Source organism: Penicillium rubens, assembly GCF_028828025.1.
Source record: "Penicillium rubens strain IBT 27055 chromosome Unknown utg000003l_segment0_segment0, whole genome shotgun sequence".
Taxonomy (NCBI): domain Eukaryota; kingdom Fungi; phylum Ascomycota; class Eurotiomycetes; order Eurotiales; family Aspergillaceae; genus Penicillium; species Penicillium rubens.
The window spans coordinates 3,904,314-3,927,836 of NW_026890601.1; the positions used below are offsets into that span (position 1 = coordinate 3,904,314).

Genomic DNA, 23,523 nt, shown 5'->3' on the forward strand with positions numbered 1-23,523 from the left:
GCGGTGTACCTGATTTTTTTGATGAGAATCACGACGCAGAAAAAATACTCCCACTCTCGAATTCAAAGCCAGCCACACAAAATGCCGCCTTCTCAGCTAAAACAGCTGAAGGCTTCCCTTCGTGAAAATGGGGTCCTTGGTCCTCAGAAGTCCAAGAAAGAAAAACGACAAAATGCAAAGACCGGAGTCGGTGCAAAGAATCGCAACCAGCGCGAGATCGCTTTGCAAGCCATTCGAGATCGGTTCAACCCTTTCGAGATCAAGACGATAAACAAATCAAGCAAGTTCGATGTTACAACTAGAGATGGTAACACGACCGCTGGAGGTGGCGCTCGCCCAGGTGTTACTAAATCGCTGGGTGAAGAAAGAGTAGGTTTATCTGCTTTTCTCAAGTATTACGGTTATGGAGCTGACTTTAATTAGCGACGCGCCACTCTTCTGAAAGAAATGAACAGCCGGAACAAGGTGGGTGGACTTGTCGATCGCCGGTTCGGTGAGAATGATCCCACCATGACCCCCGAGGAACGGGCCGCCGAAAGATTTGCAAGGGAGAGCCAGCGAAAGATGCGGAAGGAGTCCATGTTCAACCTCGAGGACGAGGATGAGGATGGGATGCAGCTTACTCACATGGGTCAATCTTTGTCATTCGATGGACCAAACCAAGACGACTTTGAGGCCGGAGACTTGGAGGACGCGGAATCCGACGAGGAAATGTCACGGAAACGGAAGCGAATTCCCGATGACGATGAAAATCAGGATCAGGACCAGGAGGACTTCATCGACTATGGAGACGAAGAACAGCCAGGGCGCAAAAAGACCAAGGCCGAGGTCATGAAAGAAGTCATTGCCAAGTCTAAGTTCTACAAAGCGGAACGGCAACAGGCCAAAGATGATGATGAAGACCTACGGGAAGAATTGGACAAGGAACTTCCTGATCTTTTCGAGGCTCTGCGAGGCATTAAGCCTTCGGCCAAGCCAGCCAAACCAGAGGCACCGAAGCAGGATTTCTCAGAAATGAACCCAGAGCGTGCTGCCATGCTGGAAGAGTCGCAAAACAGCAAGGATCCAGAAAAGGAATACGATCAACGCCTCAGGCAGATGACATTCGACCAGCGATCAAAACCCACAGATCGCACGAAGACCGAAGAGGAGAAGGCGGAGGAAGAGGCTGAGCGGCTCAAGAAACTCGAGAACGATCGCCTTCGACGAATGCGTGGGGAGCAACTCACTGACGATGAGGAGGACAATATGGATGAGGACGAGATTCTCGATGATGACGAGTCGGAAATTGATGATGCTACTCATTTCGGCCTTCCAGCTTACCCTACTGAAACACGCCCTGAGCTCGGCGTTGAAGATGAAGATGATTTCATCATTGATGAAGATCTTGTCGAGACAAATTCAAATGCCAGCCTCGACATGGGCGACAGTGACATGGAAGAGGAGGAAGATTCGTCGAGCGATGAGTCTGACGGACCAGATGGGGAGGACGAGCTCATCAACGGAATGACGCTACCGGCAGAGGATTCCGCCGCCGCTTCGACCGTTGCTGAGGTTAGCAAAGAAACGAATGGAAAGCTCGCATTCACGTATCCTTGTCCAAAGGACCACGAAAGCTTCCTGGCTATCACAAAGAACGTGGCTGTCGAAGAGATCCCGACAGTCATCCAACGCGTTCGAGCATTGCATCATCCCCGGCTTAAGCCTGGCAACAAGGACAAGCTTGGTCGATTTGCTGAAGTTCTCATTGAACATGTTTCTTACATGGGTAACAAGACAGAGCAGCCTCCATTTGCCATTCTGGAGAATATCATTCGTCACATCCATTCTTTGGCTAAGACTCATCCTTTGAATGTGACAATCGCGTGTCGAGCTCAACTTCGTGAGATTGGCAAGGAACGCCCACTCAATCTGCTGCCGGGTGATCTCATCTTGCTCACCGGTCTCTCCACCTTCTTCCCCACATCAGATCACTTCCATACTACAGCCACACCCGCTCATCTCTGCCTGGCGCGGTACCTGGGCCAGTGCACCACCACCTCGCTAGCGGACCTTGCAAGTGGTACATTCGCCGCGAGTCTTTGCCTTCAATATCAACAGGTGTCGAAGAGATATATGCCCGAGTTTGTCAACTACACTCTAAATGCTCTTTGCAATCTTGCGCCTACTGAGCCGAGCGCAAAGTTTGGAGCCTTCCCCTACAGAAAGTCCCAGGAATCTGTTCAGCTCGTGCCCTCCAGGAAAGTCACACCTCGCAAGCTGCGATTCCGCGATGTAACCACCTCATCTTCTGATCCTCAGGCACAGGAGGAGCTGAAGATCTCCCTCCTCGCCACTCTCGTGTCTCTCCTTGGTTCCGCTTCCGATATATGGGCCGAGAAATCTGCTTTCACCGAGATTTTCACCCCGGTCCGTGCCGTTCTGCAGTACCTTCGCCAATCCCTCAAGGCCAAGGTATATGCAGCAGCCCAGGAGCCCATCCAGAGCAACCTGGATAAGATCGATTCCCACCTCGCACAGGCCCGTCTCGTTCGTCGCCCGCTGTTCCTGCACGACCACAAACCTCTAGCCATCAAGACAGCCATTCCGAAGTTCGAGGAGAACTTCAACCCAGACAAGCACTACGATCCAGACCGCGAGCGTGCCGAGTCCAACCGCCTCAAGAAGGAGTTCAAGCGCGAGCGCAAGGGCGCCATGCGCGAGCTGCGCAAGGATGCCAGCTTCGTTGCCCGCGAGCAGCTGCGCGAGAAGAAGGAACGCGACGCCGAGTACGAGAAGAAGTACAAGCGCCTTGTTGCGGAGATTCAGAGCCAGGAAGGCCGTGCTGCCAACGAGTACGAGCGGGCGCGTGGCAGGCGGTAATTTGCATTCCAACTTATGTTCCACGTCTTATTTTCATATATCGCACTTGGTTGTGCGTCCTGTTGGACTGGTATATACATCATTGGTTATCTGGCGTAAGGCTGGTAATAAAAAGTCAAGTTCATCGAGATATCCGAGGGAGTGGATTAATCCAAAGTAGATCAAGGAGATTCACAGTTTCATTTGCTTCAAGAGGTATGTACGTATACTATATACTACTGCTTCAAATCAATACCGACGCTAGTCAAGTATTCGCACCGGCTTTTCTGTCCCTGTGGCACCGTCTCCATCTTGGTCTGGTTGGTCCGAATGAAGATCCGCTGGTATCCATCGCCACCTTGACCCCAAGTCTGCCATTTCAGACTGGAAGGAAGACGTTTGGTGTTCGGGTCCAGAGACGTAATGAAGCTTGTCCAGTAACCCTGCATCACGGGCACAATGCCTGCGTTGGTGGTGTAGTACGAAGCTGGAGCCTTTTTGTTAGTATTGGTCGGACCCCAGATCCCATTCACTTCGACGGTGTGCGGTGTGCCCACTCCCGAGCTCTCGTCGGCGGGGTCCTGAACTGCGTAGTGGTAGTTCCAGCTTGGGACACCTGCCGCTGCGTAAATAGAAGACAGGTCAATTCCGGGACAGATGTAGCGCATTTCGCCGTACGCCGTGCTTGCCGGCCGCCAGTAGGACCCAGCACCAGGGAATTCCTTCGTCTGGTCTGGAGTAAGATATATACTGTTGATCCTGTCAAGATGGTCCCGTGTTATTGCTGGAAATTGGTTCTGGATGAACGTGTCTGCCTCGTCGACACTAGAGGTGCTCTTGGGGACGAATTTCGTGCCTTCGTTGGTATCATCGCCAAATATCACTGGTACCTTGATGAATTTGCCTTCTTGGAAGAGGCGGTAGGTGTAGTCTGGCACCAGGTCCTCGTCAACTGTGGGACCATACAAGTATAATGGCTTCCCTTTTGCTCCTGGGTGGGGTCTGTTGACGTTCTTCTGTTGCAAAGCATTGACATCGAGGTTGCGCAAACATGCCAGGGTATTTTGACTACTGTCACATGCAGTCGCAGTTACCAGTGCGTCGTATGCGAATTGACTTTCGGTGACGTTGAGCATCTGCGCAAAGCTCTGTGACTCTGCAGCTGCTGCAACAAACAGACCTTCGTCTTTACCACCGTATGCAGAGAGCATGAGGGTCACCGAGGCAGCACCTGCACTACTACCACCAATAACAACATGTCTGGGATCTCCACCAAACTAAAAACAGTGTCAAAACGAGATGTCTAACGAAGCCAGGAGAATAACGAGGAATAATGACGACTTGACGTACTTTGCTGATATGCTTCTGAACCCACTTCAGGGCCTTGCGTTGGTCTTTCAGACCATTGTTCAGACTGGCTCCTTTTTCAATCTCTTCTCCGGCAAGGAATCCGTAAGGTCCAACCCGATAGTTGAAAGTGACCACCACCATATTGTTTCCGGATGCCTTGATCAACCCAGTGCCGTCATAGTTGGCATTTGAATTGGCAGCAAAGCCTCCTCCTTGGATCCAAAAGAAGACAGGCAGTTTCTTTGAATTCTTTGCCGCAGCTGCGGGGGCATATATATCGAGGAATAGACAGTCCTCTGAAGTTCCTGCTGGGACTGCCCGGCCTTCACTTCCTGCTGTGGGGATGCATATACTTCCATGCTAGTAATGAATGGTCAGTAGCCAGCTATGAATAAGTCGAGACAATAGATGCATACCTCAGCTGCTTGCTGTATTCCCTCGACAGACAAAGGATCCTGCGGGGCAGCAAATCGCAGATCGCCTACAGGAGGAGCAGCAAACCGCATGCCAAGCCACTGTGTGACTCCGGTGGATAGGGTTTGACCTTCATAGCGAGCATAGCCCAGGTCTACCACTGTAGAAGCGGATGCTAGGGATAGCAAAAAGCAGATATACAAGAAAATAGCCATAGTGACTGACGGTCTGATTGTGAACCGGTCGATGCCATGGCTTATAAAGGGCCCCGCGGACATAAAAGAAAAGCCGACCCTTTTCCATCGAAGTCACGGTGACAACGCACAGAACTCAGCTACTGGAGGGTAATACGAGGACAAAGCCCTTGCGCCACTGTTGCTTCATTGAGATATGCATATAGACGCTTGCGGGGACCTATCACACGTGCAGCAAGGAATCTGTACGGGGAAGAACAGCGTCCATGGAAAATATCGTGGATGTATCTAGCGGTCAGCAGACTATTCGGCCTCAGAAGTAGGTACGGAGACTAGGAAGGGAAATCCATTAGGTGGCCCAAGTGCTCCTAGAAACTATCTTGTTATAAAAAGCCCCTACGTAGTCATCTACACTTTGTGCACAATTTTTGTAAGATAAGACATTGAAAGACATCTGAAACCATCCAGTCTGAACGTCTTAAACAAAGACAGAGGGGTTGTGCTCTGCATATACAACAGGGTAGATACCTAGTTTCTTTGTTTCTATTATAGGGTCTAATCCAATATTTTACTGTTATAGAACATGCCAAAGATCTATTCTATACTCTATACCAAATAATATCAAATAATACATAGATTAATAGATTAATAGTGTACCCTAAGTAGTATGAAATAGAGCCTCATATTAAATTAAATCGGTGAGCCCCACTGTTCCCCCGCAAAATCCCAAAGCGGTGTCTTTGTCCGCCTGCGGATCTCTTTTCTCTCTACTCTCTCTCTCCCCCTCTGTACTAGACCATACCCTGCTGCTTGGCAACCGAAACAATGGCTTCAGAAGATGAAGACGACTACATGAATATGGTCATTGAGGAGCCCACCCAAAAGGAGACCTTCGCACAAAAAAAGCGCCGGGAACTACGAGAGGTACCGTATCCTCCACATTCATATCTGTCTCCGGCTGAATGGAACTTCAACTAACATTCTTTTTCCATATGCAGGCCGAAGCCCGAGGCCGAGTCCCATCCAAAGCCGAACGCGCCGCTCGGGAAGCCGCCCGCCGAGAGGAAGCCTTGGCCAGAAGCACCCTCAACCCCGAGAACAAAGGATTCCAAATGATGGCAAAGCTTGGGTTCAAACCCGGCGATGTACTTGGCAAACCTGCTACGCCCAGTGACTCTGACACTACCAACACCGACTCTTCCCTAAACGCGCGCGCTGAACCGCTGAACCTAACTTTGAAGAGAAACCGTGGCGGAATCGGGTTGGACACGGAAAACAAGCGCAAGCTCCGTGAAGAAGCAGAAGCAGCAGCAAAGAGAATAAAACATGACGAGGGGACTTACCGGGATCGCGTTCGTGAAGAGCGCGAGTTGAGACGCCTCGAAGCGCAGGTGCGCGCTGCGCAGAAAGTTGCAGAGAGGCTGGATGCGGAATTGGAGAGTGGGGCAACCACCGAAGAGAAAGAACAAGAAACAGGGCCCTCGGCCAAGTCCGACAAAGAAGATGACTCTACAGATCCTGGTCAACCACGCGACGGACCCGACGCAGCGACAAAGAAGAAGCCGATCAAGCCCACGTCCCAAATCAACGTCCTCTATCGCGGTCTTATCCGTGAGCGCGAACGGAACGACAGTGACCGCCAGGCACGCCATGCTCTCCAATCCTCTCTCCCTTCATCATTTTTCCCTAAAGCACGGCTCCCAGGGTACGATGACCCGACTATGGACCAGGAAGATAAAAAGGCGCTTGGTAGTGAACTGGATCCGCATACCTCCACACTGGAGATAGAGCTGGAAGAAGATGACGAGGAGCTCGATGCCTTCAATGCGCTTGAGCCCGCTGAGCGGTTACACAAGCTGGTTCTCTTTCTGCGGGAGACATACCGGTATTGTTTCTGGTGTAAATATGCCTACGAAACCGATCTTGAGTTGGAAGGGTGCCCTGGCCTGACCGAGGAGGATCATGATTGAACCGTTTGTACCATATGGGAATAGTCTTGACCCAGCAATCAGCTGACGATTTCTTACGAATTTGTATCTCTACAAAAGAACGGATGCGAAAAAGGAAAAATGAGGTGTTCATTAACATGCAGCTTCGGTCCTCCTGGTTAAGCCCATAATATACAGGTCCCTTGGTATCATAAAAAAACAGGTATACAAAATACAGATAAGAAGGGCAAAAAACAGAGGAAAATATAACTAACAGCCTTAACAGGAACTTTACTCCCTGTGCAAGAGATCATGCAATATATGTCGAGATCATTCATGCCCATCACAAACATATCAACACCTTAAAACGAAAAGGATATCAACAAATCAAGCGACGATCCGATCAACCAGCTCCTCGACCGAACGATTCTTGCATTTCTGCAAGGTCTGGTAGCACGGCTCGCAGATGCGCAGACAGCAGAACACACAGCGGTGCCGAATCTCAATGTCAAATTTCTGACAGGTCATGCACGGCATTGGACACCACGTATTCTGCGCCACAGGCATGGCGCGGTGCTGCTGGTAGCATGTGAGGTGGATCTCGTTCAACTTCGGCGCCACGGGTTCAACATCCGGAGGGACAAAGGGTGAGGGGGCCAGCTCCTCGCGTGGCTGTTCTGGCACTGCTGGCGGTTCAGCGCTTTCTGGGGTCGGGATGAACTCTTCCAATTGGGGGGAGTTGGCCTCGTCGGCTGGAGCTGGATCCTGGACTATGGTCGGGACTTGGGGCGGGGAAGAGGGTGTCACTGGAGTTGGCTGTTGCGGCGCGTGGAAATCGGGCTGTGATTTCTTGGTTCGCATGCCTGTCGTCCGAGGGGGAGACTGCGTTGGGACGGGGACCCGTTGAATTGGGCGTCGTTCTGGGACTTCATTTCGGGGGATTGGAGGGAAGTATGGGTTGTCCGATGAGGCTGGAATGTCCACTTTGGGGGGAAGTGGGAGTTCCTTGTCCGGTGGAGGGGCCGGCTTTGGTGGTGGAGGGGCAGGGAAGGCAGCCGGTTTAGGCGAGGTTGACTCGTCGGGTGGCACTAAGTCGGACGATTTCTTTAGGGAGAATTGCGATTTCGTTGCTGAAGACTTCAGTGCTGTAAGAGATGGCACACGAAGGCCGCGAGGGCGCTTCTCTGAGTCGAAGATGGCCATATTCCTATATATCTGGGTATCCAAAAAGGAATATAAAAAAAAGAAAGAAAAAAAGAAGGGAGACAAGTAATTTAAGGAGAAAAGAATGAGAAGAAATGAAAAAGAATTAAGAGATCAAATAAAATTTGGCGCTGAATCCACTCAATAACTTGTTAGCCGATCCAGTCATTTGCAGATAAGAAGGCAATCCATATATTAAAAGGACTAGGACTATCCTATTATATCCTATTATATCCTATTAAACCGCATTCCTCAAACTGATCGGATCTATTGGTTGACGATCAATCTACTCGGTTTCAGATAGTGGGGATGGGTTCGGTAAATAGATCTATCGACTACAGCTTATGTTCAGGGGTAATATCATCTTTTAGAACCGAATACGGAGTGCAGAGTACAGAATACTATATATGTGCATATAGATGTACTCCGTACAGACTGCTACATTCTTACTGATATCATATTGATCGGCCTATTCCCGCATCCATCAGTCTCAAATTCCCCATGTCATCCCTACATATGCACGCTAATTAGAGTTAACATGTCGAATCTCCGATATTTCAGATCTCTCATTATTTTCAAAATCATTTCAAATCATTTTACATTTAGCGATCGGTTTCAGCAACGGGTATATACGACCTGCGTTCTCGTGCAGCCTAAATCAGTTAGTCTTGCCACACAGGCATTGGCACTGGCATTGGCATTGGCTTACCTCGACATATCGCTCAATCCATGGCTTACAGGCTGCCCAAGCCAGCAGTCCACATGTAGCAAAAATAAAAATAAACACCACCGTCTCATCTTTCCGTGAATCTCGCTCTATCCCAGACTCGTCAGCACGTATGTTATAACATCCAATCCAGGTTCCTATTGGCTCCACTTACGGAAGCAAGTCGTGTACACATCTTCCTCCTTGGCGCCTTTGCATGTCGGTAACTCGTAGTCGAGGCAGAACTTGCGATTGCAATCATTGCAATTCAGGGATCGGTATTTCTCAGCTCGTTTGCTGTATTCATCGGTATGCTCAAACTCGGAGCTGAAAAAGCGGCGCTCATCAAAGCGGACGTGGTCGATGCCGGAGGAGGTTTCGGACTTGGAGGGATTGAGGGGGATGATCGTACTATTGGAGAAACAGGTGCATTTGCAGAAGGAGGTTGGCGCTATAGGAATTGAGTATCAGTATCACACAAATATCGATCTAGGGGGGTAGCATTTCCATCTCCCCTTGGCGCTTTCAGAGGCATCGGGGGAAAGAGGCTAGCACTTACTAGATGCTGCTACCAATGATGTGAGAGACAAGAATGTGAAGAGAAGCAGCAGCAGCTGTATGCTACGCTGTGAGGACCAGGTAGAAAACATCCTGGACGCGCAGTGGACGATGCGACAAGTCGTGGTTTGGCTAGGTTTAATGACGATGGATGCGGGTCACATGACTACGTACGCAATCCAACAAAGCCCAAGGAGCGAAAGATGTCTGGAGGGTTTGAATATATATGCTTTCTAAATTTGCGTTTTGTCGAAGGCAGTGGGTTTAAATTACATGGTATTTGTGTCGTCGGAAGGCTACTGCAGCCTCGTTTTATGTATAAGCACCACATCAGACCTCCGGAGTCTAAACACACATCATTCAACTTCCCCGAAGACTGGGTCTCGAATTTTATGACTTCCCCTTGATTCCCTTCTTCCGGCTGTCTCTCTGTCTCTGTTCCTTGGCAGCATCACGTCGCCTCTTCTTCCAGGCTCGATTGTTGTCACCGCGATTCTCCCAGAACCACTTTGCGAATTCGGTTTCCTCCATGCTGGCCCCGGCTTCACCGCGAGCTTTCTTCACAGGGCTGTCGATCGAAACGTCCTCATCCGAGTCCTCACTCTCGTTCCACGTCATGTGGCGGGTGGCCGCACTAGTGTCGGGGGTGGGGGCTGCACTGCGCTGACCTCGATGTTGCAGGTCATTCTTCGTGAAGGGTGTGAAGGGTGTCTGCGGCTCAGCCATTTGAGGCTCGTCCTCGGATTCAATGTCATTGCCAAAGAAGCTGAATCCAGTCTCGGCTTCGGGTGCTGGCTGGTTATCGGATGCTGTCGGGGCCCGTTTGAAAAGAGCTTCAAGAGGGTGGACTTCCTTGGCAGATGAATCTTGTTCCACCTCTTGCGTAGCCTCGGTAGGTATCTCAACCGATTCTGACCGGCTCGATGCATCAGTATCGGCGCCGTTAGCCTCTGTAGACTTGGTGGTCTCTTCTTGGGACTGCGGCTTGACATCCTCCTCGTCAGAAGACGACGAATCTTCAGGGTTCTCGCCCGCCTTCTCCTCCACGTCACTCTCCGAGTCACTGCTCTCGTCTGAAGACGAGCCACTCGATGAGGTATAATCTTCAGACTCGGAAGATTCCTCTGGAGTCTTTTCTTTGCGTGAACGCTTCTTCGTGTCTTTGGCGGCCGATTTGGCAGCCCGGCGCTTCTCCTTGGCCCCTGGAATCTGACCAGGCCGGTAATTATCCTTCGAGATCTTCTCACTGGCGGGTTCTCTCACATTCCCGGCAGCATCTACCCAACCTTTTCCATCCTCAAATGTAGCCGTAGGCGCTGCGCTTTCCTCCGCGGTGCGCAGGAAGCTTGGATGGGCCACCGTTTTCTCAAATTCATGGATGACATTATCCTTAGACTTCTTCTTCTTCTTTGCTTTCTTATCATCGGAAGCTGTGTCGGATGCTCGGTTGGGTGGGATCGTTGCTCGGAACAGGCATTCGGATTTGTCGGTGTACTTGGACTTGGGTTGCAATTTCTCCTCCTTGCTCTTCTTCTCTTTCTTCTCTGACTTTCGTCTTTCCTGCTTGGCGTCACCGGACTCGGTCCAGCCTCGTTTCACTTTGCGGTCTGCAGGAAGCTCGAAGCCTTCCACTACACCGTCCTCGGGCGATTGCTTCTTGGACTTTTTGGACTTCTTCTTGGCACTAGAGGGTGCTTCAGGCACCACATCCTCTTCCTCCAGGTGTCTCTTTTGAGGGCGGGCCGCTTCGACTTTGAACTTCTTGCCCTTGAGGATTGAGCCGTTCAACTTCTTCTTGATCTTCTCCGCCTCCATGTTTGGCAGAGTCACGTATCCGTAGTTATTCTCTGGGAAGGTGGAAATTTCGTGGAAAGATACGTCTGTGGCCAAGTTGCGAATAGATGCTGGTAGCACAGACGGAAGGATATCCTGGGTGAAAGGCGTGATATGCAGTCTGGTCGTTTCAGTCATTGCCAGAGGATTCTTGGTAAGAGTGAGAATGAGTAGGGCTATCACTAATGCATGACCTGTGGAGGATGTCAAGGTTTCCAAAGTAGAATTGGAGAGGATTCCCAAGCTTCAACACTCGATCTTTTTTTCTTTGGCAAAAATAATGTACATTTGATTACAGCCACCGCCTTTTCATATATGGATGTCTATTGGCTGAGAAGGTTCCGAGGTTGATCAAAATGTTGGCCTGAATGTTGGCCTGAATGTTGGCCTTAATTGGCCTGAATTGGCCTGAGTTGCCTGTGTCTACCCAAAGTTCAGTAGGTATATTGTACACGTACCTAATGACTTCATCTCCCTACAGTTCATTAAGTTAATATTTTGGTGATCTGCAGGAAAAAGTAATATCCAATGATGTATACATTGATCAAAGTAGAGAGTGTAATCTGCCCATGACTTGACAATGACGATGGATCAACTGATGATGGGGACAAAGCTTGTTATTTACATACGTAAACCTGTTTATATCCGATACTCAGACTGTAGATGTGGTATATATACATGCTATGTTGTATGTTGTTTTGTTAAGAACTAAGAATAGTTATATAGTAATTCAATTAGTCTAGGCCTTTTAACCTATGAGATACCTAGGTAAAAGCGGTCTTGTTTATTGTTAAAAAGGGAAAAAAAAAAAAAAAAAAAAAATTTATATATCAAAATATCAAAAATAACATCCGTCACATCCGATATTTCTTTTCTATTTGAATCTGTAAACATTCTTTGATATCTTTTGGGCTGGGGGTCTGTAGAAATTCCTCACCGATCTCACTTCCCCAGTTACTCCGGACAGATCACAAACCCCCCCCCGCTCTGGAAGTTACTCCTCTTACCTCCACTCTTCTCTCCATTTTAGTCTTCCCAACTTTCTTACTCCCCCCATTTCATTTACCCTTTCTACTGTCCATCCCCCCCAAATACAACCCCCCTTGGGGGCCCTTTCCGCCATATCCGGGAGTTGTCACCGTGACTTGTCGGAACGTGCATTAACATCATATCATCCATTTCCTTTCACTGCATCCATCTCCAAGCTCTAATATGGGGAACTCCCAGACCAAGGAGTCACGCTCCACAGCCCCGTCAAGCCGTCGAAGTCATCAATTATCCCCGGGCGCTTCCGACGCCTCAAGTCGGCCATATCAAGGTTCTCGGTCAGCAAGAGGCAGTAGGCCTGACCTTTCGATCCTTGGAATCGGCAGCAGTCATGATCGAGACGTGGCAACATTAGAACATCGGCGGGAGACAAAACAAGAGCGCGAGGCCCGTCGCTTGGAGAAGGAACGGGTGGCTCGGCTCAAAGAGAGGGAGCGCAGTATGAAGGAGGAGCACGTCGATGGAGGCTATCTTGTAACACAGGGTGTGTATGTGGGGACAGAAGACTACAATAAGGCAGTGGTGCGCCAACTGATGGTAGGTTTGCCTAGAATCGCCCTCGATACGAATTAGCCAAGACTGACAGCGGGCTAGATTGAACGCCGACTGGCTCCCTTCTGGAGAGGTCTTAATGATTTCTCAGAGTCGTGGGCTGAACATCAGATTATGGCGGCTGCACGAGGCATGCCCATTCCCCCGCCCGATGAGATCCCGCCCGAGTTAGAGTACAAATTATCCAAGATCCCAGACACAACCTCGGCCGATCCGACAAATATCCAGCATCTGACAGTGCCGATCACATCCAGGTCGCAATCTTATAATTCAGATGCTTCGCAATCCTCCAACCCCCTCAATCATTACCCTCCGCATCTCCGATCGCATCTGGGACATCCACCTCCCCTCTTTTCCGAACAAGAGCGAAAACCTTGGCTGCTTTGACCACCTCCAAGCATAGCTCACAAACAGATCTAACGCCCCGGGAATTGCAGCTTCCCAAGGACCCGTTTGTCAACGGACAGCCGATCGAAGTCAATTTGTATAAAGACGCAAGCGAATGTCCTATCTGTTTCCTCTATTATCCGCCTTACTTAAACCGTACCCGATGCTGCGATCAACCCATTTGCTCTGAATGCTTCGTACAGATAAAGCGCCCGGACCCTCATCCCCCAGAGCATGGAGAGCCTGACGCGAATGCTCCCTCAACGGAGGGAGAGCAGGCTGAGTCGACCGAATCACAATTGGTCTCGGAGCCCTCGGCATGCCCCTTCTGTGTTCAGCCAGAGTTCGGAGTCACCTATTCATCGCCCTCGTTCCGCCGCGGCTTGACTTATGCTACAGACCCCAGCGCCCGACTCTCACCTAACTTCACTTCCCCTGTATCCTCCACCTCCTCTTTATCATCTGCCACTGCAGCCGTGCCAGGCCGTCGCCGTGCAACCTCACTATCCGCCACTGACCCCGCAGTGGTGACGACGGACAGGATTCGACCGGACTGGGCCACCAAATTATCGAATGCACGAGCCCACGCGGCACGTCGATCTGCGGCAGCCACTGCCCTTCACACCGCGGCGTATTTGATCAACCCCGGTGCATCTGGGAGTGACTCGCGTGGGTTTGGCATCGGACGGCGCGGAATGCGAAGAGCTACGGGCGGAGAAGGGTATAGCGGCCGGACCGCTTCACCCGCCCTCAATGCATTGGCTTTCTTGACGGAGCGATCAGGTACTGATCGCGCAGCTCGAGCAACTGGACAAGACACCGATTCTGCTTCTGCCGAAGAAGGAGCTGGTAACCCAGCTGCTGCTCGATCGAGTTCGAGGCGCAATCGAATTGATGATCTTGAGGAAATGATGATGATGGAAGCTATCCGGCTAAGCTTGGCCAGCGAAGATGAGCGCCTCAGGCGGGAAGAGAAAGAGGCAAGAAAGGAGGCCAAAAAAAGGGAGAAGGAGAAGGAGAAAGAGGCCAAGAAGGCGGATAAAGTCGCTCGCAAAACTGGCTTGTACAGCAATAATGCTAGTGCCTCCGCTTTGGATGTCCTTGGCGAGTCCAGTTTAGGTAGGGGAAATAGTAGCTCATCCTCTGTCATAGGCGAAGGTGTCATTGGTGAAGAAATCGCTGCTGGTAGCAAAGGCAAGGGGGTTGATCGTGCATTGCCATCGACCGCAGAAGAAACAAACCCCCCTACGCTTCTTGATCCAGCAGCACCAGCAAGCCAGCCGGCGGATCAGTCCGAGCCGTCACGACAACCTCACCTGCGACAGGTCTCCGCCTCTTCATCGGTCTCCTCTGTCATGGAAACTAACCCGGAGGATGGTGCAGATGGCCCTGCTGCTGGACAGGGCAACACCAACTCTCTTGAGCCAATGTTCAATTTCCGCAGTCTAGCTGCCGTGATTGGAGATGAGGAGAAAGTGGATGACTCTGCAGAACACGTTGAGGATACCTCCAACAAGCCACAGACAGAGGGCTCTTCAAGTGCCACTCCGTCGGTCCACCAGCCCTTCACGGAGGCGAACCCTGCATCGACGCCCATCGTTGAGTCTCGTGATCACTCCGGGACCCTTCCCAAGGAACTTGAAACTCGCTCTGTCGAGATTACCAGCTCCCCGACTCACCCAGAAGCTACTTCATGAAACCCTTGGGCTTTGTTTCTTCTTGTTTCGTTCTTTTCACTCCCTGCTTGGCTCTCTCTGTTTTTAGCTAGATACAAACCGGATCGCATGGCATGTGGATTAGCCGGCGCAGGGATGGGTCACCGGTGAAGGTATCTCTGCTTATCTTTTTCTATGCTCATTGTTTTCCCCTTTCCTTACACTGGGACTTCCATATCATCATTTCTTACTTTCTGGTCAAGGATAGAAATTCTTTTGTGTTTAGCATTCAGATCGGTGAATAGTGAAATTTCTGCTTCAACATATCAATATAAGGACAACTACGAGAACAACTTATATAGTGTAACCTTGCATAGTCGTACTCTAGTAATCTGATTATATTCAATTCTTCTACAATGTATTTTGTATCTATGAAGTGCATATGCGGCTGATCTGCGGGTCCAACTCAAATGATTATCTGGCCTGTGATTGGTCAATGATGTTTTAAGAAAGCAGAGTGGGGAATCTTGGGAGGCTTTATTGTTTACCCTAGGTATTTCAGGTTATCGGCTTATATATATCATATGGATTATTGTATGCTCTATGCCATATGGTGCAATATTAATTTCACAGCTAATCATTGTTGAAAGGTCCTTGGAATATTCTAGACTATCACCCAGATACCCGAACAAAATACATACGTGTCGCCACAAGTTCGCCACCCAAAGCACATTTTTTATAACAGGGAAGAGGTACGAAAGTACATGTAATGTGGAAGACGCTCAAGTTTAAGTTGCATACATATGGAGGACATATTTACATGTATTTACACGGATTGAAGTACATATGTATGTATCAATAGTCCTAAAATTTATGGTTATAGGAACTGGGTCAGGGTCAGACTTTGTCCGTTCTCGGCTGAAAATCTTTTTTCAGGTTCTTCCTTCTGACCTTTCAACCCACCCCTTGTTCCACCTTGATCAGTTTATCTTCTTAATAGTAATCGACAGTCTCGAGATATAAAAAAAAAGAGAAAACAACAAGAAAGCAAATTCTGCTGCTCCGCTCCTTAGATACGGGCAGTGCAGTGGATAACAAAATCAGCTCGACATTGCCGGGGTGGATCGCCGTAAGATCTTAGCTGCTTCTGAAGAACTATGGCATTGACACCACAGACAAGATCACATTCGTCGTCCGACAGCTTTCCCACAGCACAGCTTTTCCTACTAGGTATGTCATGTCCTGGGTCTGTATTTGGCAGTGACTAACACAACAAAACAGCAATATGTCGGGTTGCAGAGCCTATTGCCTTAACTTCTATCTTCCCATACTCGTGGGTGATGGTAAAGGACTTCCACATGGATGATGGCAATAATGCCTCCTTCTATGCTGGAATTCTGATCTCCGCATTCTCGCTCGCAGAGGCTCTGACCGGTATGTTCTGGGGTGCTCTTTCGGACCGCGTGGGCCGGAAGCCTATCCTTATATCTGGCTGCATCGGCACTATGGTCTCTTTGATCCTGGTAGGGATTGCTCCGAACTTCTGGGTCGCGCTAGCCGGTCGAGCTCTTGGAGGAGCCCTGAATGGGAACATTGGAGTAATTCAGACCATGGTGGGTGAGCTTGTTAAGCGACCTGAACACGAACGTAAGTCTATCACTATTCTGGCATATATAGCAGAGTTGAGGTTAATGTTGTATGCAGCTCGAGCGTATGCGGTCATGCCTTTTGTTTGGTCAATTGGAACGATTATCGGTCCAGGTATGTATAGTTCCTCCCATACTGGAATTCTACTGCAAATGCTAATTACCTTCAGCTATTGGAGGCTTGCTAGCAAAGCCTACTGAAGGGTTTCCCTCCCTGTTCCCAGCCGATGGCCTCTTCGGGAAATTCCCTTACCTTTTGCCCAACCTTGTTTGCTGCGTCTTACTTCTCCTTAGCATTATCGGTAGCTGGCTGTTCCTGCAGGAGACTCACCCAGACATGCAACATGGCAAGACCCATGAACATCTCGACCAGGCGGCTGAGCAGCCGCTCCTGGTCACATCTGGCGCAACTGCCAATGCCGGTGTGGACCTACGGGCGGAGTCTTATGGGACCTTTAATCGGGTTCACCTGCATAATGATGAGAGTTGGAATGTGCAAGCCGATGGATCCTCGCCCACGTGGAAGAAATTACCAAAGCCCAAAACTTTCACCTGGCGAGTCACCATGCTTGTAGTTGCGTTGGCTATCTTTACTTATCACTCGATGACATATGACCATCTATTGCCAATCTTCTTACAGGATAAGGACCCCCGAGGGTCGTCACATTCGCACCATTCGCCCTTTGACATCCCGGGCGGGGTTGGTCTTTCAACCCGAACTGTGGGTGTGATCATGTCCACCGATGGCATCATTGCCCTTGTGATCCAAAGCATCATTTTCCCCGTGCTGGCACATTACTTGGGAATTTGGCGACTCTTTGTCATCGTTACGGTGCTCCATCCAATCGCATACTTCATGGTTCCCTTCCTGGTCTTTTTGCCACGCCAACTCATCTATGTCGGTATTTATGCTTGTTTAATCGTCCGCAATATCCTGTCCATTATTGACTATCCTCTCCTCTTGATTCTCATCAAGCAAGCTAGCCCCGCAGACTCCGTCATGGGCAAAATCAATGGCCTCGCTGCTTCCGCTGGGGCTGCGTCTCGAACTCTCGCTCCTCCGATTGCTGGCTTGCTTTACAGCTCTGGCGCTGAGATTGGCTGCACTGCTATTGCCTGGTGGGGGAGTAGTCTTGTTGCATTGGTCGGCGCTTTACAGCTGTGGTTCATCCAGCGCGACAAACGTTCATCAGCAACTGTGGAGCCTGCAGCTGTTTGTCATTATGTTGCTCTTCCAGAGCAGCCACACGACGACATTGTCCATATCATAGTCAATGGAGATGATGCGCGCACAGAGCGGTAATAGTGTCGGATTAGGAGACAGGTGAAATTGGGGGGGGCTCTTTTTTTTTACTAGAGACCTAAAACTATAGAACTCATAGAATCATAGAATCATATATTTCAGATCAACAATGACATTGTCTATGTAGGGAATTGTCCTCTCTTATGTTACACGTCATCCAAGTAGGAATCATGCTTTTTGTACAGATTCCATAGTCTGTTAAAATTGGAATCCGTTCCGGCTATAACACCCATAAAATCATAAGCTAAATGTATCAGATAACTGGACTACATCGTTAAAGACACTACGTACATGTAGGTATACGTTGTATAGTACATATGTAGACTCCCGAGGTCCGATTAGATAGTCTGGATGCACCTTTCCCAATTAGGCCTAGTTTTGTTTACCCAGCAACGTCAACACGGCAACTCTTTTGTATACACAAACTCTGCCTTGCTCTGCTTTCTCATTCAAAAGTTGGTTCTGAAAAGAGACGCGGCTTCTTACGACTAACCTTTTCCCCTCCCTTTCTCCAGGGATTGTCTTGCTTCCATAATGTCAAATCCACTCTCACCCCTCTCATCCTCCTACCAGAACGCGCGCGCACAATCTCAAATGGCGAATTCTTCGCCCTTCCTTCACAAGACCCTTGACCAGCCCTCGGAACAAGTTATTCCCTCAAGTCCATTGAAGAGAGAATGGACAAGCCACGCCCTGTCGAGTCAAGATCTCTATGATGAAAACGAAACCTACCCTAACGAACCCGAGAACGAGAATGAACACGAGAATGACGATTTCAACGATGCCGAATCATACCAACAAGGTGCCAGCTCACCGTTCCAGTTTGACGGATGCGAAGATACTGCGGATTTCCAGAAGCTGCGCGAAATGCGACAGACCTCATCCCAATCACACCCACAGCTTGAACCGCTAGACGAGAAGAGCCCTGCAAGCTCTCCATTCCGTCCACATGTGGCAGAGGATACAGTTGATTTCCGAGGGTTGCGCGAGGTGCAGCCCATGTCACCTGGCCTGGATAAGCGGTTGGCCCTAGAGGAGCCAATGAGCTCCCCCTTCCGTCCTAATGCCATTGAAGATACAGTGGATTTCCAAAATATGCACGAAGGTCAACAGTCGTCTCCTCTGCCATTCCCACAGCTTAAGCCATTAGAGGAGGAGAGCCCCGGAAGTTCCCCATTCCGACCTCATGTCAGAGAAGAGACAGCGGGTTTCCAAAAGCTGCACGAGGTCCAGCCTATGTCTCCTGGATTCGGAAGGCGGCTAGCTTTAGAGGATCCGGAGAGCTCCCCGTTCCGCCCTGAGGCGCGGGAAGAGACAGTCGACTTTGATCGCTTGCGCGAAATGCAGAATGACTCGCCGATTCCTAAAGTGCGGCCATTGCCCGATCCCGCTAGTTCGCCTTTCCGTCATGAGGCAAAAGACGTGAGAGCCGATCCATCTGATCTGCATGAGATAAAACAAGCTTCACCAATGGTGTCTAAGTATTCTTCGCCTGCTGTGGCACTGAATTCGCCCGTCCGCCCTGAAGCACCAGAGACGGCCGATTCCCCGAAGCCACACGAGTTGAAGCAAGATTCACCGGTGGCGTCTAAGCGTTCATCCTTTGCTGCAGAATCGAGCTTGCCCGTCCGCGACGCAGCGCCAGAGGCAGTTGATTCTCCCAAGGTACATGCCCATGCGGAGCCACCCGTAGCAACCAACTCCTCTTCCCCTATTCCAGTACCCACTTCAAAGGAAAATACTCTTGATCCTCGCAAGTCGCGCCGGATTTCTCGTGCATCACTTGGGCTTAACCAGCGGCCGGTTGCTGCAACTCCCCGCAAAAGATCGTACGACCAGACACCTCAGGACTTGGAGGACGATTTACAAATGAGTGAGCGCCATAAGAAGGGTATGGTGAGCCGACCAGATGCACCAGCGATTCACATCGATGTCGAAGAGGAGCCTAGTGTAGTCCACGACCAGAGCGTCCTTTCCGCTACGAGTGCTGCCCACGACCGATCAGCAATTGGCAACAGCATGATTGAGGACAAGCACAACGAAGGGATGAGCACGGTACTTCCTGAAGACGGCAACAAGGAAAATATTTCGCACGAGAATTCGATGGCTGACGATTCAATGGATGACACTTGCTTGAGCACGTTTTCCGCCATGCCTGATATGACTACATTTGCAAAGCTCCGCGCCCAGTCACCGATGAAGTCAATGCGAGGCAGTGTTGCCCCCAGCCCAGCTCCCACTACGGATGGGCATCGACACAGTGTCGACCCGACCACCCCGGGCACAGGGCGCAGGGCATACAGAGCGAGTGCCTATCTAGATGGAAATTCACCTATGGGATCGCCTACGCCGAGACCCAGGGGCCCGCGGGACATGGCTAATCCAGCTGACTCCGCCAATCTGCTTGATTTCACCGATCAAATGAACTTCTTCCCCCGTCAGTCCATGCAAAGTGCTCGTTTCTCCCCCTCGCGGCGTTCTCCTCTGCGATCGGGCCGGCAATCCATTCGTTCTCCCGGGAAGATGTCATCACTGTTGGACTTTGATATTCCAGCTGCACCTACCCCTCGATCCATTCCCACGGTCACTCCCCGTGAATTGGAGTCACTGAAGTCCGGATTTTTGTCTGAGATATCTTCGCTCAAAGCCACTCTCAGTGGCAAAGAAGCTGAGGTTGCAAGCCTAAAGCAAGCAGTAGCAGATGCGGAGAGACGTGTTGGTGAGGCTCTGGAAGAAGTACGCAACGAAGCCGCCGGCAAAGAGGTGCTGGAAATGGAACAGGTCGAGTGGGAGCGTCGAGTCAATGAAATGGAAACTGTTCTGCGGTCCGCCCGCTCCGAATTAGTGGAGGGGGAGCGTGAGCGTGATCGCCTGTCCCGAAAGGCCGAAGAGGCCGAAAAGATCAGGGAGAATTTAGAAGGCAAAGTTGTCGAGCTCGAAAGCCAGCTTGCTGCTGCACGCGCTGCGACTGCTTCTAGCACTAGTACAGCTAGCTCGTCTCAGCAGTCTGCCCACTCACACTCGGCTGAAGACACTGCGAGAGAAGTTCAGGACGCAGTTGAAAAGGTCGCTCGCGAGCTTCATGTGCTCTACAAGGGAAAACATGAAACCAAGGTTGCGGCCTTGAAAAAGAGCTACGAGTCTCGCTGGGAGAAGCGTTTGCGTGAGGCGGAAAAGAAGCTCACTTCTGCACGCGAGGAAAACGAAACTCTCCGTGCCGAACGTGATGCTGCGCAATCTGATTCGACGGCCGCGGCTAACACCAGTCTCGTCGCTCGTGAGAATGACGAGCACGAGGCCGAAAAGCGTGTCATGGAGGCCCAGATCAAGGGTCTCCAACGAGAAATGGCTGCTCTTAAGGATGACACTGAGCGAATCCGTGCAAATCTGGAGTCTGAACGCGCCGAGAAGGGCGAGCTTGTTGCTGCTGTTGATGAGTGGCTAGCCATGCAGCAGGCGCCCGCCCCATCTCAGCCTCGAGACCGCGAGCCATCTGTGGCATCTTCTGTGCACAATGACCACATTGACGAGCCAGCTCAGCCATCCCGCGAAGTCACGCCCGATGACTTCCGTCGCAGTGTCAGTCGTTCTGTGTCTGGAAGCGTCCGCCCTCCTGCCACTACGGAAAAGAGGATCCCTAGATTCGGTGCTCCCGGCGGTCATTCTCGTGGTAATAGCGGTGGCAGATCTGGCATTGCAATGCCTACTCCCGGCCGAGGTGGGATCATGAGTTCAATTGAGAGGATGGGCCGAGGTGGAGTTTAGATTGTCCTATTGATTTCACTTGCGTCGCTCTTTCCTATTTTAGTTTTGTTCCTTTGTCTTCATGAGTCGTTCTCATCTTTGATTCCCCGGCAGCAGATGTGATTTTCGGTTTTACCTAAATTTGGTTTATGATGTTTATGTCTACTTCTACTTTTCGGCGTCTGTGAAGATTGGTCCAAGCAGCAGGGGGGTTTCGAATTGGGTCACTGAACATTGCTATGAAATGATGTAACGATTCCACCGATTCATTGCCATTGTATGTTTTTCAGACCCTCGGGGTCATAGACAGTGAGGAAGCGGTTGTAGTTTTGCCATGTCATTGGGGGCATTCGAGGGGTCTTGGATGCCAAGTCATCAGTCCCTATACAAGCCCTCTATACTCATTTTGACGAGACTACCTTAGTTATATTTCCAAACCCCGTCTCCTGTTCTCAAGTATATATACACATAAGCCACCAGCATCAAAGGATAGCTGGCTCATGCATAAACAGCAGACCCCGAGAGATGAAATATAATGAGGGCAGCCCGGTTATATATCCATCAATGAGGGCGAACAAACGAGCACCTGCAGGGAGCAAACACGCATGTCCAATAACGTCCTATATGATAAGATCCCACTCCCTCCTCCTCCCTGCTAGCTCGAATTCCACTCAAGCAGCAACCTTCAGCGCTTCATTGTCGACAGATCCTTGATTATCGCCAGCGTAGAGGGCTCACTGCAGTGGCTCACCTTGTCCTGGTAACAGCTAGCCTGTCCATTTATGGTATGACCTCACTGACCAGTCGCAGATATCTCCGCCACTACGTGGGTCACTTTCATCTTCATGGCACTCTTCATGTTCCTTGGATTTGGGCCGGCGGGTATTGTTGCAGGTGTGCTGCCCCACTTTCTTTATGAGGCTAGTATTGCATTTCAAGTTGCGTTAACCACCTGTCTGTAGGATCTTTGGCGGCTGCGTTCCAGTCATTCATGTATGGCGCATTTACACCGGCGGGTGGAATATTCGCCACTTTAACCAGTATGGCGATGCTAGGTACACTCATGCCTCTAGAAGTGCTTGTTGCTTCTGCTCTTGCGGTGGGCGTCGCCGTGGGTGCAGTAGTGTGGAAAGTGGCATTGTAGGAAGACCTTTGATATCGCGAGGTTAGTCTTCAATATGAAAGTCATGGTCTTGGAATACCGGAATTTACACCTCATAGCGGAATCCTTTCTGGCCGTAGCCAAGAGAAAGAAAAAAGAAAATATTATTTTCCTCTTTTTTAATATTTTTCCCCGGAAATGGCGATTTCTCAAAGTCCCCCACCCTGCCCCTCTATGTTGTAGTCACGCGCAAGAAATATATGTAGAGCTATAAAGTGTTATCGCTCGGACTTGCCCATAGCCAATATCATTCACTGGAGTTTGCTATCCCCCCCGCATTTGGAGGGGCAAAGTACGCCAGTGGAATGAAAGAGGAACTCGGCTTTCCCCCCGGACTAGCAAAACGTGGGGTGAAACCATGCCGGACTGCCGTCTTGGTCTTTTCTCTATTGGCTATTGGTTTATCGAATGCTTGGCAAGTTGGATACGATCTTGTTAACCATCTTGGGTTATTATTAAAGTCATTGACGGTGACATGTCCGAGATGTATATGCTCCGCAATCTCTGGTAATATAAGGGCTTTTAGCTTTTCCTTAAAAATTCCAAACATCTTGGGCCGAGTCTAAATGTAAGTCCTGCTTTAAGTCAGATAATTACAGAGAGTACTAGGTAGACCTGTTAAAGGGAAGATCGAATAATTAGATAAGCCACCGATGTTCCAAGGTTGGAATCGAACGGTTCCGGTTCGGGTGGCAGAGTCGGCAATGTATCGGAGAAGTCTCTTCTCTTCAATTTGATTATTTTATATACAACATATTTTGTACGGAGTACAGAACCTCATCATTTTTGTCTGACGGAAGATGCCGGGAAGCAGATAGAATATCAAGGGTCCGGTAATAAAGATAGAATCAAATCGATTGACCTTTGCCATGTTCGTGATTGGTGTCTCCACTGATACTTAGGTAGGATCCTCCATTTCTCCATTTCTCCATTGGATTTGAGGCTTTTAGATGGCGTCATCCATATTTTGAAATGGCAAAAAGTGAAGAACGGGGTTCTC

At 49.9% G+C, this 23,523-nt stretch overlaps 10 protein-coding genes across 10 annotated transcripts; 6 read left to right on the forward strand and 4 right to left on the reverse strand.

The window, feature by feature from the left end:
* Positions 1–81: 81 nt before the first annotated feature.
* On the forward strand, positions 82–2,862 carry N7525_007695 (snoRNA-binding rRNA-processing protein NOP14; the record flags this gene model as incomplete). The annotated part of the gene is made up of 2 exons (XM_002568102.1): positions 82–369; positions 424–2,862. 2 exons carry the CDS (start codon positions 82–84, stop codon positions 2,860–2,862), a joined length of 2,727 nt encoding a protein of 908 aa, XP_002568148.1.
* Positions 2,863–3,077: 215 nt separating this feature from the next.
* Positions 3,078–4,820, reverse strand: N7525_007696 (uncharacterized protein; the record flags this gene model as incomplete). Its single annotated transcript, XM_002568103.2, has 3 exons — positions 3,078–4,118; positions 4,192–4,551; positions 4,608–4,820. 3 exons carry the CDS (start codon positions 4,818–4,820, stop codon positions 3,078–3,080), a joined length of 1,614 nt encoding a protein of 537 aa, XP_002568149.2.
* An 804-nt stretch (positions 4,821–5,624) lies between these two features.
* On the forward strand, positions 5,625–6,769 carry N7525_007697 (putative G-patch domain protein; the record flags this gene model as incomplete). Its single annotated transcript, XM_002568104.1, has 2 exons — positions 5,625–5,723; positions 5,798–6,769. 2 exons carry the CDS (start codon positions 5,625–5,627, stop codon positions 6,767–6,769), a joined length of 1,071 nt encoding a protein of 356 aa, XP_002568150.1.
* A 345-nt stretch (positions 6,770–7,114) lies between these two features.
* Positions 7,115–7,930, reverse strand: N7525_007698 (uncharacterized protein; the record flags this gene model as incomplete). Its single annotated transcript, XM_002568105.1, has 1 exon — positions 7,115–7,930. One exon carries the CDS (start codon positions 7,928–7,930, stop codon positions 7,115–7,117), a length of 816 nt encoding a protein of 271 aa, XP_002568151.1.
* Positions 7,931–8,532: 602 nt separating this feature from the next.
* Positions 8,533–9,286, reverse strand: N7525_007699 (uncharacterized protein; the record flags this gene model as incomplete). Its single annotated transcript, XM_061214182.1, has 4 exons — positions 8,533–8,583; positions 8,640–8,746; positions 8,812–9,087; positions 9,196–9,286. 4 exons carry the CDS (start codon positions 9,284–9,286, stop codon positions 8,533–8,535), a joined length of 525 nt encoding a protein of 174 aa, XP_061068613.1.
* Positions 9,287–9,584: 298 nt separating this feature from the next.
* On the reverse strand, positions 9,585–11,165 carry N7525_007700 (uncharacterized protein; the record flags this gene model as incomplete). Its single annotated transcript, XM_002568107.2, has 1 exon — positions 9,585–11,165. One exon carries the CDS (start codon positions 11,163–11,165, stop codon positions 9,585–9,587), a length of 1,581 nt encoding a protein of 526 aa, XP_002568153.2.
* A 1,074-nt stretch (positions 11,166–12,239) lies between these two features.
* On the forward strand, positions 12,240–14,710 carry sip5 (Sip5p; the record flags this gene model as incomplete). The annotated part of the gene is made up of 3 exons (XM_061214183.1): positions 12,240–12,611; positions 12,669–12,799; positions 12,901–14,710. The coding sequence occupies 3 exons, from the start codon at positions 12,240–12,242 to the stop codon at positions 14,708–14,710; spliced, it is 2,313 nt and encodes a 770-aa protein (XP_061068614.1).
* Positions 14,711–15,825: 1,115 nt separating this feature from the next.
* N7525_007702 (MFS transporter) lies at positions 15,826–17,617 on the forward strand (the record flags this gene model as incomplete). The annotated part of the gene is made up of 4 exons (XM_002568109.2): positions 15,826–15,898; positions 15,950–16,315; positions 16,373–16,429; positions 16,485–17,617. 4 exons carry the CDS (start codon positions 15,826–15,828, stop codon positions 17,615–17,617), a joined length of 1,629 nt encoding a protein of 542 aa, XP_002568155.2.
* A 534-nt stretch (positions 17,618–18,151) lies between these two features.
* Positions 18,152–21,382, forward strand: N7525_007703 (uncharacterized protein; the record flags this gene model as incomplete). The annotated part of the gene is made up of 1 exon (XM_002568110.1): positions 18,152–21,382. One exon carries the CDS (start codon positions 18,152–18,154, stop codon positions 21,380–21,382), a length of 3,231 nt encoding a protein of 1,076 aa, XP_002568156.1.
* Positions 21,383–22,173: 791 nt separating this feature from the next.
* On the forward strand, positions 22,174–22,505 carry N7525_007704 (uncharacterized protein; the record flags this gene model as incomplete). The annotated part of the gene is made up of 2 exons (XM_061214184.1): positions 22,174–22,255; positions 22,324–22,505. Coding segments are annotated over 2 exons (264 nt in total), but the record flags the coding sequence as incomplete, so codon positions are not given.
* Positions 22,506–23,523: the final 1,018 nt, after the last annotated feature.